This window comes from Erpetoichthys calabaricus, chromosome 8 (assembly GCF_900747795.2).
Source record: "Erpetoichthys calabaricus chromosome 8, fErpCal1.3, whole genome shotgun sequence".
NCBI lineage: Eukaryota > Metazoa > Chordata > Cladistia > Polypteriformes > Polypteridae > Erpetoichthys > Erpetoichthys calabaricus.
In genome coordinates, this window is record NC_041401.2 from 1,562,040 (window position 1) to 1,574,346 (window position 12,307).

Here is a 12,307-nt window from a genome sequence, read left to right on the forward strand (position 1 = left end):
GACCTTCTCTTGTGCTGCTATGCCATTTTTGTAACCTGGAGACCCAAACTGCACCCAGTACTCCAGATGAGGCCTCACCAGTGTGTTATAAAGCTTGAGCTGAACCTCCTGGGACTTGTACTGCACACATCAAGGCGCTATATAACCTGACACTCTGTGAGTCTTCTCTCGGTGTCTCTCCAAGACCCTGAATCAGTGGAGTGGCTCTGCTCTGGTCCTCCTCTAGTGCTACTTTATCTTTTCTTGTAACGTGAGGACCACAGCGGCACACAGCACTGCAGGTGAGGCCTCACTCGTGTGTTACGAAGCTGAAGCGTGGCCTCCATTGAAGGGGGCACAGGTGTGTCTGTGTGTAATCTAACATCCTATTCGCTTTCTTGATCTCATCAGACACTGTGACTCCCAAGTTCTTCTCAGAAGGTGTACTTTCCAGGCTTAGACCTCCCGTCGTGTATTTAGATGTCCCGTTTTTATTTTCTACCTGTAATCCTTTACTTTCAGTTCCATTAAATTTCACCTGCCCCTCAAATGTGTCCACGCCGGTGTGCCGTCCAGTTCCCTTTGTGACGATTCGGCCGTCTTTGTCTGTCGTCTTTCTGTTCTTCTCGGCATTAGCCCCCAGTGCTGCCCCCTGCTGCTCACCACTTTTAACATCACCCCTGATGACTCAGAAGCTTTTAGACTGGAGTGGTCCACAACATATAATTATCCTCTCTCCCCCCCCCCCCCCCCCAATCATTCCTGTGGCTAACTGACACCCTACACCCCAGTGTGGCTTTGCTGCACCCCCTTCACTTGCCTGGTTAGCTGGCAGCGTGGGCTCCAGATGCCGTCTTTTAGCTGCAAGTCTCTCTGAACGTGTCCAGTGCTCCGTCGTCTTGGAGGGTCTGCTCCTTTGGACATGTTAAGTGATGCCATCTGCCCCCAGTGGCTTGTTTGGTGCATTTATTTCACTTTTAAGAATTTTTCCCTCCAGTCGTAGGGGGCGCTCAGTTGTGTAAACCGCCAGCGATGCTCAGTTCAGTGACATTTTGGTTTTAGCAAATGGAAACACGATGGCCACCTTTGGGTTATTTCAAAATGTGTGCTGCGTTAAGGGGGAACTGGGACTGGCTGGCTTCTAGAATGGGGGGGCTACCCCTGCACCCCACCAGAATGAGCACCTTACAGCAGAGGAATGCATGGTTAAACAGCAGCCAGCTCAATCTTCGTCCAGCCTGGGCATTGTGCCAGCCGCATAGGTGGCAGAAGGATGTCCCTGGTGAATGTCCAGCTGAATGATGCAGCCAGTCAGAGAGGTGACCCTCTCATGCCACTGACCACTTGTCAGTCAAGGCTATGAAATAGAAATCATCATTCTATCATGCTATAAACATTTTCCATTGGCACACTCAAGATTCCACAAGATGTGCCCAGTAATTTGACTGGCACCTTTAAACTCCTCTCACATCAGTGGGAGCTGCCCAGAGAATGAATGAGTCTTGTTATATGCCAGGCTGTGCCCACAGGCCATAAGCTAAAACCATTTCTCTGTCCCTCAACTCCTGTCCTGTGCCACCCTGCCCTCAATGACTGTGACGGAGCGATGTGGTGACCACCCCACTAACCCAAGTCCCTCTGAAGAAGCACAGGCACATTGGTCACTCTGCTCTTTCCTTTATTGTCTACCAGACAGTCAGAGGGGACGCCAGGGGTGGGACGAGTCACGACTGAGACTCAGGCCGTAGCCATGAGGCGGGCACCCACTGCGGCTCATCCTGTGCCCGGCGGACAGCAGTGAGGAGGTGCACGCAGGCATCCTGCAGGGTCTCGTTGACAATGACGTGGTCAAAGAACTGGCAGTACTGGCTCTCTGTCCACCTGGCCGCTTCCTCCATCTCCTGCAGGTCTTCCTCCTGAGAGACAGGGGGCCAGCAGTGGGTGAGGAGGGGAGCAGGAGCAGAACCCCCCGCCCCCAAACCACCTTTAGCCCAACTCACCTTGAAGGGCCGGTGGGTGTAATACTCTGTGACGATTCGGGCACTCCTCCTCGTCTGCCTCATTTGGCTGATGCTGGGGGGCTTGATGAAGATGATGTAGGGCTTGAGCTCGTGGGTCCGCATGCCTTGGATCACCTGGGGGGGCAGACAGATGGACGTGGGTGCTGCCAGGCTGGTCATCGCTGCATGACCTCTGACCTCTCAGTGGGACGCTTACCTGCGGCTCCAGGTCAATGACGCAGATCTTCCTGCTGTCCAGGACCACCTTCACCGCCTCCACGCTGGTCCCATACCAGTTACCTTTGTATTGGCCAAACTCGAGGAACCTGCCAAGAGAGATGCCATCTTTTGTCGTGTGGCCAAGGACCCATGGCTATGGCAGAGGGCTCATCGCCATGGTTACCTGTGATTGTAGACCATCTGCTCAAACGTCTCCCTGGGCACAAAGTGGTACTCCCTTCCCACCTCTTCGTAACTCTTAGGCGGGCGAGTTGTATCTGCGGGGGGAACTAAGAGTCATCAGCCGGCCGGGCAAAGGTGGCATACGTGAAGGCGAGGCGTCACTTACGTGGAACGGGGCCCTGGAACATTTGGGGGTTGATTTCGATGAGCCGTCTCCGCAGCTCGTTCACACCCACGCCGGACGGCCCTGCGAGCAGAAGAGGGAGAGTGGGGGTCAAGCCGAGTGGAGACCACCCAACCACATCGGCATACTCACCCACCACAAGGCCACGCGGACTGACCCATGAGCACAATGAGCCGATATCGGTCTTCGGGGTGCCGCTGGTACCGGACCACCTCCTCATACGGTGATGCCATGGCACTGTAGCAGCTGGCCGGGCAGCGGACGTAGCAGGGCTGGTGGTTGCTCTGGGATTTCCTGCGGCAGAGACGGAAGCTCCGGTGGAATCCAGCTGAGGGACATTAGGACACCATGTGACACGGCGTTCAGGTGGGGTAGACGGGGGGCTTTACGGGCCAGCAGATACCTACCGATGTAGACTCCGCGATTGAATCCGTTAAACTCGTCATCTTCTGCAGCACAAAGAGAGGATGAGATGGCAACATAAGACAATGCAGACGTGCGAGCAGAGGGGCACACAAGCAAGCAGAGGGGCACACACCTTCTTGGAGCTCCTCTTGAAGGACCGCAGGTGGCACAGCATGAAGGAGAGAAGGACAAGAGTGAAGAGGGGTCGGCCTAGACCCCCAACTAAGTGCTACTCACTGGTGTCCCCCACTCAACTGACCTCCTCAATCTGAATGGAGGGCTCCATGGTAATATTAACGTCATCGTCATCCTCTGCCATTGTTACCAATAAGTCCCAAGCCACTGGGTGGGCAGCCAACAAGGCGGTGTGGGCAGCGAAGACACGCACATAAAATCACACACACGACACTCGGGCTGACTGGCAACATCATGCCAGCGCTAAGCACACACACTCGAGATGGTCGCCACACACAAATAATGATGTGTGTGTGCGCCAACTGGCCATGTCACGTCACACAGGACACACACCTGTACACTCATCTTTGAAAAAGTGCCACATAGACACACGAAGACTAGCTGTGTCACGCCAGGGCTCGTTTAGGTGGCACTGCGCAGACACACACGACATGGCCAGTCGACGTGAACGTGGAGCACAAGCACTCACTGTCACTGACTGGCCCACTGTGCCAGCAGACGTCCACACAAGCGCACACACACACACACACACACACACACACACACACACACACTCGCAGTTCAAGCCGCACTCACTTACCGGATTCAAAGGCTTCTTCATCTGCTGAAACAAAACAAGCCACAGGTGAGGCCTGCACTCTTGACTCAAGTGCCATCACTCTGTGCCACCCATGCCGCTTTACCTGTCTCTACGCATCTCTCATCGATGGGCAGGGTGTCATCTTCTGGAAGAGAGGAGAGGCACATGAGTGGCACTGAGAGTGGCACTCAATGGCACACACACTTGCCGCCAGCACCCCACCTACCTTCTTCCACTGGGCTGACTGGATGAGGTTGGCAGCACAGACAAAAAGAAGAGACAGGAGGAGTCATCCAAGTGTCTGCTTGTCCCCAAACTCAACTTCACCACCTGGGACACTGAAGCCCCCCCAAGGCAAGGTGAGGAAGGGGAGTTTGAGAATCTCTAAAACCCTCAAAACTTAGAAACCAGGACAGGATTGAGGAGGCACAGCAGCAACTGGGGGTGGAAAGCGCTACAGCGAGGACAGTAAGTGCCCTATGTACAGCAGGCATCAGGGCAGAGGATGCAGGACGGCATGGCAGAGCATATGGCATCACTTACGGCTGCTGCTTTTCATGCACGTGTGCGGCTGTAACGGCTGAGACCACCAGAACTCGCGCTGCTTTCTGAGGGCAAAAACAAGACTGGTGAGTAGACAGCGGGCACCCCGTTGATGTGGGGTGGGTGCAGGGTTCTAGATCATGTGCCAAGCGCTAAATATCAATTAACCTACAAAGCTCTAAAATTATAACGTAGGGAACGCCACCTGGGTAAGGATCTGATAATCTTTGAAGCTCGTGGGGCAGTCTGGTTATGGGGTTCTAGAGCAGCCCATTTTGTTCTAGACTTTTCCACCATGTGTTGTTTTTTAATCTGGATCCTGTGGAGTTCTGGACTGTGTCTGAAGCTCTACACACACACACACACACACACACACACACACACACACACAAAAACTAGCACTCTAGAGCCAAGGGCAGCTGGGAACACAGCAAATAAACCTAGCATTCCAGAACTTGAGCACCCCATGCAGCTCTAGAGTCACATCTGCTCTGGTAGACCACCTGATCCCAGACTATACGCCACACAGTTCTAGAACCTCGTCTGGTCTCAAGACTCTAGAAGTTTCTGTGGGATTCCAGAACTCTGACTCAATGAGCCCAGTGCCTCAGATCTGCTGGCATCAGGGTTCTAGAGTGGGTATGCTGTTCTGATCTCCTGCACTTCCAGATCTCACCAAACTCCTTTGTACCACCTAGTGGCGATTGAAGTGCTGCTCCAGATTCTCCACCCAGTGAGCATCGGGGTAGTGGCACTTAGGTGACAGTGGCATCATGGCATGTTCCGGATTGGGGGCACTGCAAAGCAAAGGACTCCCAAATCACCCCCCCCTCCCCCCACCCTTCCAGACACCAGGCCTTACCTGCGCAGAAGGTTGCTGGATGGGATGAGGCCCGCGCAAGTCGAGTGGTCCGACAACTTCCTGGCCTGCCACCATAACATGTCCGTCTGGTCCACCACCTCCAGAATGTCCCCTTTACGGAAGGGCACTCCAGCGTCGGCACAGGGGATAGCAGGGTCCTGCTGGGGGCAGTAGCTGGCCATGGCCCGCACGTATAGCTGTCAAGAGTGGACAGCAGTGTCAGAACGTCCCATGCCAGCCAGCCAGTCGATGACCAGGTGGTATGGTTGGCACCCTCACCATAGTCTGACTGGAAACCGGGCAGTCAGAGATGGGGATGAGCTTGAAGACTATGGTTCCCTGAGACTGGGCCTTGAGAGGAGAGACAGAGGGGTTAACATCCATTCCTGCTGGAGGCTGTCCAGTTCTGTGACCCAACCAGACGTACGCACCAGGATCTGGATGACCTCCTCGGGGTCCAAGCCATCCACGCCGATGCCATTCACTTCCACCAGTGTGTCTCCAGCGTGTAGCAGCCCTGGGGGGAGAAAGGAGAGCTCAGCCATGATACACCTTGGGGGGAGGCAATGGACAAGGAATGACCGGCACGTGCCAAACGTGTACTGCCTTACCGCTCCGATCTGCCAGACCCCCATGGATGATCCGGGCAACCACGATATCCCCTGTCACCTCGTTTCTCTTGATTGTAGCACCCTGTGATGGGAAAGGGTGGCACACGGATGACTTTCTCAAAGTGGGACCCCTATGGGCACAGCTCTGCCATCACAGCTTAGAGCAAGGGCCTGATAATGAGTGCTGGGACACTTCAAGTGACATCTCGAGGTGTCCCCTGGGTCAAGAGGGCCACACTGCAAGACAGAGGAAAGGTCAATGCCACATGATGACCACCAGGCAGTGCCCGCCGTGGACACTGTGTCCAGTGAACCCATCATACCGCACACAGTGACAGCATTGGGGGTGTGTGACCGGCAGAGTAGGCAGCTGTATGCCATTAAGTGACAAGTTGGCATCTGGGCCAACTGCAGGGACATCTGGGTATGCAGCTGGTACTCCCCAAGCAGACACAGGGGGAAGGCTTCATTGGCACATGGGCACTCCACCTCTCCATGATGCCCTTGTTTCACTTGGCATTACGTTAAGCATTCCGGGCTCAGTAAACTGTAATAAGGTCTGTACCACCAGAGAGCAGGCACTGCCCACCTGAGGCACTCACAGCACCACTGATGAACGTCACAGTTAAGTGCCACCTAGTGGCCTGTGTGCTCCTCCGCTCCGTTCTCATGGGGGTAAGGGGTGGGTGTTGGGGTCACATGTTTGTATCCGTCAGCAAGTCTGATGCTTGCCACTCCTCAGGGCTTGGTGTGGTCAGGCCATTGGCCAGCTGCTCCGTTCCTGCAGGCCGCTCTTCATCTCGAAAGCCAGCTTGGGGTGGCACAGTGCCCATGGGAGTGGTGGGCGAGGGGGCAGGTTCAGTCTCCAGCAGCAGCCCCTGCATCCGCTGCAAGACATCGACGAGCAGCCGGAGGGCCTGCGTGTTCTCCTGGATGTTCTCGGCCATCATCTCAGTGGCGGAGAGGACCTTCTGACCCAGGAGCTTCATGTCACAGGGGGTCCACTCTGCAGCGCTGGCCACTGATGATGTGGTGGACTGGAGGTCCTCCAGGCTCAGAGGCAGAGAACTGGCCCTCAGTCTCCCAGCCGCCTGCTGGTGGTCTACTGGCCAGCACCTCCGGCCACAGCTGGGGGACTCGTATGCCAGAGCGGGTACAGGTGGTGGATACGGTGCCCATCTCGTGCCACGTCTCACATCAGAATGGCCACAGGGTCCATAGTCTTCATCAATGGCACTTGTGTCATCTCAAAAGTTAAAAAAAAAAAAAAAAAAAAGTCAGCATTTGTGTCCGCTGGCTACTCGGGGGCTCAAACGTCAAGTGACCACCGGTGGGTACTCAGTATGGGTGTGTGCCACCCCAAGCCACAGTCAAGCCACTTCTGGCTCAGAGGTCACTGCTGGGTGCCACCTTTGGGGCAGGATTCTACACTGAAGTTAGTCCTAGAATGGGTCACCCCCCCCCCAGCACACCCCTCCCTGGGGTGACCTTTGGAGTAGGTTGCCTAAGTCTAGGGTCACCTATGGGCAGCACTGCTCACTCCAAGGGGTCACTTCTATGTCAGCTGTAAGGAGGTCTCAGTACTGAACTCACCAGCGGGCAGAGCGCCATCAGACGTGTCCACACCGGCGCCCTGTAGTGACGCCCCCTGCTGTCGATGGCCATAGTTGCAGCTGGAGACCCCGTCCACCTCAGGCAGCTTCTTGGAGACTCCCAGCTTCTGCTTGGTCTTCTTCTTCAGGTCCCTCCATCGCTTCTTCAGAGTCTGCAAGTTCTTCTTCGCAGAACAGACACGGTTAGCCCTTGGCACCCAAGCGCCACCTCCGCGCCATCCTGGTCTTTAAGTGACACGTTTGCTGTTGGTATGGCTGCCAGCAGCAGTGACATCCAGTAGTGCCCAAGGGCACAGCTAATGGAAGTCACCGCCGGCATCCCCTCGCAGCTAAGGCATGGCCTCCACGTGTGCCATGCCACAGTCACTTGCTCCCCAATTTAACTGGCCATCAACTTGCAGATTGTCCTTCTCAGTCAAGCCAGCCCGCCCCCACCCAATCTACCCCAAATGACCCCCAAGTCATCCCCCCCTTATCATGAAGACTGAGCGGTACTGCACTTCCCACCCACTCTGCCCCACCACCATAGACCTCTTGTATGCCATCTTCCTCACCAGAGGCTGCTTGTTCTTCACAAGACACACAATCCTCATGGCCTCCTCGTCCTCTGGCAGGTTGCCCGGTAAGGGTGGCAGGACGGGCTCATAGTCTTTCTGTGCCACCATGTCGTGGGCTGAAAGCAGCGCCTGCATGAACAGAAGAGAGAGTCTACTGTAAGTAGGGGTCCACCAAGTTGACCATGTGGTGCCCCCCACCGGCCCAGACCAACCTGCAGGTGTGGACTCATCAGCAGCCTCTGAAGCTCTCGGACGTCGGGCGATGTGGGCACCAGCCTCAGGTCCATAACCACCTGGCACAACAAGAGCAGTTTAACATGGGGCTCACAGGCGGGCGCACCGAGCACGGACAGCCAGCAGAGGTCCCCCTTACCTCCCGTGTGAGCGGCAGGGCAGCATTCAGGACAGCCGGAGGTCTCGTTGTCAGGTGCAGCTGCAGACACTCGTAGACCTGCACAGGGGACAGACGTTCAGTCAGCAGCCCAGCTGGCGATCAGAAGGGGCAAGCGGCGGGCATCGGTGTGAGGTTACCTTGAGCAAGGACCGAAGCCAGGGGGCATTGAGCAGGCTGTAGAGCAGGGCTGCCCCGTTTATGTCACGGTTGACCGACTGACGGACCTCCTCCACCACCATGGCCAGGATTTGGGACAGACCTGGACAGACAGGTGGGCATCAGAAAGCCAAGACTGACTACAATGCTGATGGGTCAGGGAAGGGAGCACAGTAGACATCTAGCAGGCACTCAGGAGTTGGACTATCGGGGAGGGGGGCACAGAAGGCCGGTCACTTACCATTGTCACACAGCGACAGTGCAGGTGCCACGTCCAGACGGGAGGATTGTCTCATTCTTGTGGCCGAGGAGAGAGCGGCGAGGACAAGGACGGGTCAGCTGGGTGGGCTAACAGGACACCAACCTGGCAAATGTGTGTGTGCTGCAAAAGGCGCTGTATACAAGAAAGTGTCAGTCACTGGTCACCTTCAGGTGTCCGCCCTCTTTGATGGCCGATGGCCACCACTTCATCCATTCACTTTACAGCCTGCATGTCCCACAGAGGGTCACAGTGCCAATCCCAGCATTAAAAGCTGGGAACAAACCCATAATGGGGTGCCAACCCCACTGCCACCTCTACACCTAGCAGTGTGCCAAGGGTTCAAAACACTTCAGTGATCCTTAGGGACTCTACTGCCACTTCCTGGCCCTTCTCAGAGCTGCAGGCGCAGCTCAAGTCACCTCAGGATAAAAAGGTCACAGTGGGCGGTAGGGCAGAGAAGGGAGTGCCACCAGAAAGCTGACTGCCAAGTTTCCACTAATGGTGTCAAGGCTACTTCAGACCAGTAGGACTCGACTGTGCTGAGAAAGGGAATGGACAAAAAGCCTTGGCATTCTGGCAGGTGGACTGGCACCCATTGGCAAAAGTCATTCGGAACACACCATCTGCATTCTGACAGCACAATCACAGATCCTCGAGGGGATATCCACTCGACTAGAAGGTGGCATAGTAACGGGCACTGCCAGAGGTCACCCACCCTAAATGCCAGCAATAACCCCCCCAGCATTATTTAACTTACCAGAGAGACCGGCTGGCCCAAGTCCAGATGTCCCACCTGTGGCCGCTGCAGCCAGACCCTTCGACTCATCCGAGCCAACGACCTGTATGTCCAAGACCCTCCCCCTCCCCCAGAGGCGGGCTAATCCCAACAGATCCCCTCTAATCTGCCAGAGCCGCCTTAACCCCTCTGTCGCCATGACAACACAGACTGGACGCCCCATTACTCAAGTATGGCGCCCTTAAAGCAGTCATGTCTGATCGTTGCCATCTACCTCAGTGCCAGGTGAGATGGGGTACCAGGGTGTGGGCACTCGGAAGGGGTCCGGTGACACGCCTCTTTTAAAATGCAGTTGAGCCTGAGGTGCAAACTGGGCACCCAGGGTGTGGACACTACAGACATGTCAAACAGAAAGGACACGGACTGTGTGGCCAAATTGTGGCACCTTTTGAATGGATCACTAAGTGACCCCCCCTCCCCCCCCCGACACGCACCAGGTGACCACTACATGGAAAAGACCACCAACAAGAATCGAGCATTAGTATCCAGGCGTTTATTGCGGCCGCTTCACACTGACCAGCGTGAAGTCCGGCTGTGAGACAGTAGTGGTCAGTCGGGTCAAGGCGCCCCACATTGTAAACACTGAAAAAGAAAGTAAGCCCCCAAGACAGCGTCCACCTCAGGTCGTCACGAGGACTGAGCCCCAAACTGTCCAACAGTGTGGGCTGCCAACTTGACCAACAGACAGCAGCCCCCACACTGGTATCTCGAGGAAAATGGATCCCCAGCAGAGTGCAGCTGCCTCCCCATGAGAGAGCAGGAAGTCCACCAAAGAAGGAGCAAGCTGCCTGCTGACCCATTCATGTCCTGATGGGGCGGTCATCTCCTCCGAGTGACGAGGACACAGTGACACATGTGTAGTCCCAGCCATCAGGTAACAGTAACTGCCCCCACTGTCCACTGACTGGTCACTCATCTTGGATCTGCAGCTGAGAGAAGCCACACGTGACCGACTGACCGCTCCCCCCAACCCCCCAAGTGTCCCCAGTCACACACACGTCAGTTCAACTGAATGTCCCAATCACTCCAGTTTGTCCTTCAGCACCACAGCGAGGACAACCAGCAGCGGTGGCCTCCAGCCTCACATGAGCTTCTCCTGCTGAATCTGATAGTAGCAGGCCTGCGGACAAGACAGAGATGGACACTCGGTCAAGTGTGCCGAACGGGGGACCAGAGGACCGTCCACAAGGGGGTGTTACACACCTTCAAAGTGGTGAACATGATGCCCTGCTCCCCATGCTGCACACAAGGATCCATCAAGTCCTCGATGAGGTGCACCTCGGAGCCCAGGTTTCTAATACTGAGGGCAGAAAAGACATTAAGGGGTGCAGCAGAGAGGGACGGTCATTTCTGACACCCCCCACCTCCGCTGCTGCTTACCGCGCTCGGAGGACGACATACAAGAACACGGGGAAGAGGTCATCCATCGACCACAGGAAGTCTTCCTTGAGCAGAGCCAGCACTTCCTGGGTGATCTCCTCAAAGGTCTGCTGGATGACGTGCAGCTTGTCTGAGGGGGTGAAGGTGGTGCTGCAAAGGCCAAAGGTCAGAGGTCAGCGACTAGCCATTCAGAACACCCCATCCATCCACTCACCCAGCCACCCAGAAGCTCAACCACATCACACCACACCTGATCTGCTGCAGACACTCCACGGCCAATGAGAAACACTGGTCCTTGGTGCTCTGGAGGACCTGGTGGGACAGGAGCAGATCAGAAGGTGGGCACAACATAGCGAGACCTTCAGTAGAAAGTGAGCAGCAAGATGGACGGACAAGTCCATCTGGCTGACCCGTTGCTCCACACTTGTTGAGCTGTGTGATCCTCCAGCAGGGGGCGACACTTACCTGTTTCCTCTCACCAAATATGCAGATGGCATCGGGCCAGAACTTCCTAGAAGACAGCAGAGGGGCTTATAGGCTTGCTGAAGTGCCCACCGCACACACACACACACACATATTCACACAGAGAGCCCCACTTACTGCTGGACCCCCAGAAAGCCGAGCAGTGCCAGGTCGGGCTGCTTGTTGAGCCGCAGGACGCACTCCCAGTAGACATCCTCATCTCTCTCATTGTCCAGGGCGTAGAGGGTAAAGAGAGGGGGGTAAAGACGGGGCAAAAGAACGGGCAGCAGGAGGCCTGAGCAGCTGACCAGCCGACTGAAAACAAAGAGCCTCCCATCAGTCACCCATGTCACAGGGCAAAGAGCCAATTAGATTCTTGAGAGCGGCAGTACCCACCCGGGCAAAGGGGTGCCTGGTCTGGACCCTAGCACGTTTTCACTGCGGGCTGTCTGTTCAGTGGCTGCTGTGCCAGCATCTGGAATTGTGCTGCCCTCTTCAGGAAGGTCTGGGAAGAGGAACCTAGAAACAAGAAATCAGTCACTGGCATAACGAGGGGTCACTTTGGTCCAGCTTCTCCCCCTGAGGTGGCAGACAGACATCCAAAGGGACAATCATGCCACCATACGTGTGCTGCAACAAACAGGCTCTCAGAGATCGAGGGCCTGTAGGGGGAGCCACACGCCAGTCTACCTGACCATCGGCTTGAAGATCTCAGGTGTTGTCCACATTTTGTCCCGAAGCCACAGACTACCAAAAAATGCTGAATTGGGGGCACCACTCAAGAGCCTATTGCCCTTGGCACAGCCACCTATGCCTTCTAGCCTTATGGGGAGCCGAGCATCTCAGCAGACCATGACCATCAGCATGGGGAACTGTGCCTGGAATGTGGTGCCATCTGACATCCCGCTAACCACCCTGAAGACTGC

The 12,307-nt window shown here is 55.7% G+C and overlaps 2 protein-coding genes across 9 annotated transcripts in view; both read right to left on the reverse strand.

The window, feature by feature from the left end:
* Positions 1 to 1,640: 1,640 nt before the first annotated feature.
* On the reverse strand, positions 1,641 to 9,614 carry LOC114655272 (MAGUK p55 subfamily member 4-like). Of its 8 annotated transcripts, none has more exons than XM_051930457.1 (22): positions 9,501 to 9,614; positions 8,723 to 8,863; positions 8,463 to 8,584; positions 8,305 to 8,382; positions 8,144 to 8,224; positions 7,929 to 8,060; positions 5,762 to 5,843; positions 5,582 to 5,667; positions 5,430 to 5,501; positions 5,151 to 5,347; positions 4,289 to 4,353; positions 3,972 to 3,989; positions 3,849 to 3,890; positions 3,746 to 3,766; positions 3,104 to 3,118; positions 2,973 to 3,014; positions 2,723 to 2,893; positions 2,548 to 2,628; positions 2,383 to 2,476; positions 2,197 to 2,305; positions 1,980 to 2,114; positions 1,641 to 1,895 (listed from the first exon to the last, which is right to left on the reverse strand). In XM_051930457.1, exons 2-22 carry the CDS (start codon positions 8,775 to 8,777, stop codon positions 1,704 to 1,706), a joined length of 1,890 nt encoding a protein of 629 aa, XP_051786417.1. In that variant the 5' UTR covers positions 8,778 to 8,863; positions 9,501 to 9,614; the 3' UTR covers positions 1,641 to 1,703. The 8 variants fall into 8 exon arrangements, with proteins under 8 accessions (XP_051786417.1, XP_051786416.1, XP_051786419.1 ...); XM_051930456.1 differs by having other exon boundaries at positions 3,746 to 3,769; XM_051930459.1 differs by lacking the exon at positions 3,104 to 3,118.
* A 405-nt stretch (positions 9,615 to 10,019) lies between these two features.
* als2b (alsin Rho guanine nucleotide exchange factor ALS2 b) overlaps positions 10,020 to 12,307 on the reverse strand; it is a 52,413-nt gene continuing 50,125 nt past the window's right edge. The window contains exons 28-34 of the mRNA XM_028806141.2: positions 11,778 to 11,900; positions 11,520 to 11,696; positions 11,385 to 11,430; positions 11,170 to 11,231; positions 10,920 to 11,069; positions 10,743 to 10,839; positions 10,020 to 10,659 (exon numbers count right to left, since the gene is read on the reverse strand). Coding sequence (XP_028661974.1) covers positions 10,621 to 10,659; positions 10,743 to 10,839; positions 10,920 to 11,069; positions 11,170 to 11,231; positions 11,385 to 11,430; positions 11,520 to 11,696; positions 11,778 to 11,900 — 694 coding nt within the window. The 3' untranslated portion in view covers positions 10,020 to 10,620. The remainder of the gene's footprint in view (positions 10,660 to 10,742; positions 10,840 to 10,919; positions 11,070 to 11,169; positions 11,232 to 11,384; positions 11,431 to 11,519; positions 11,697 to 11,777; positions 11,901 to 12,307) is intronic.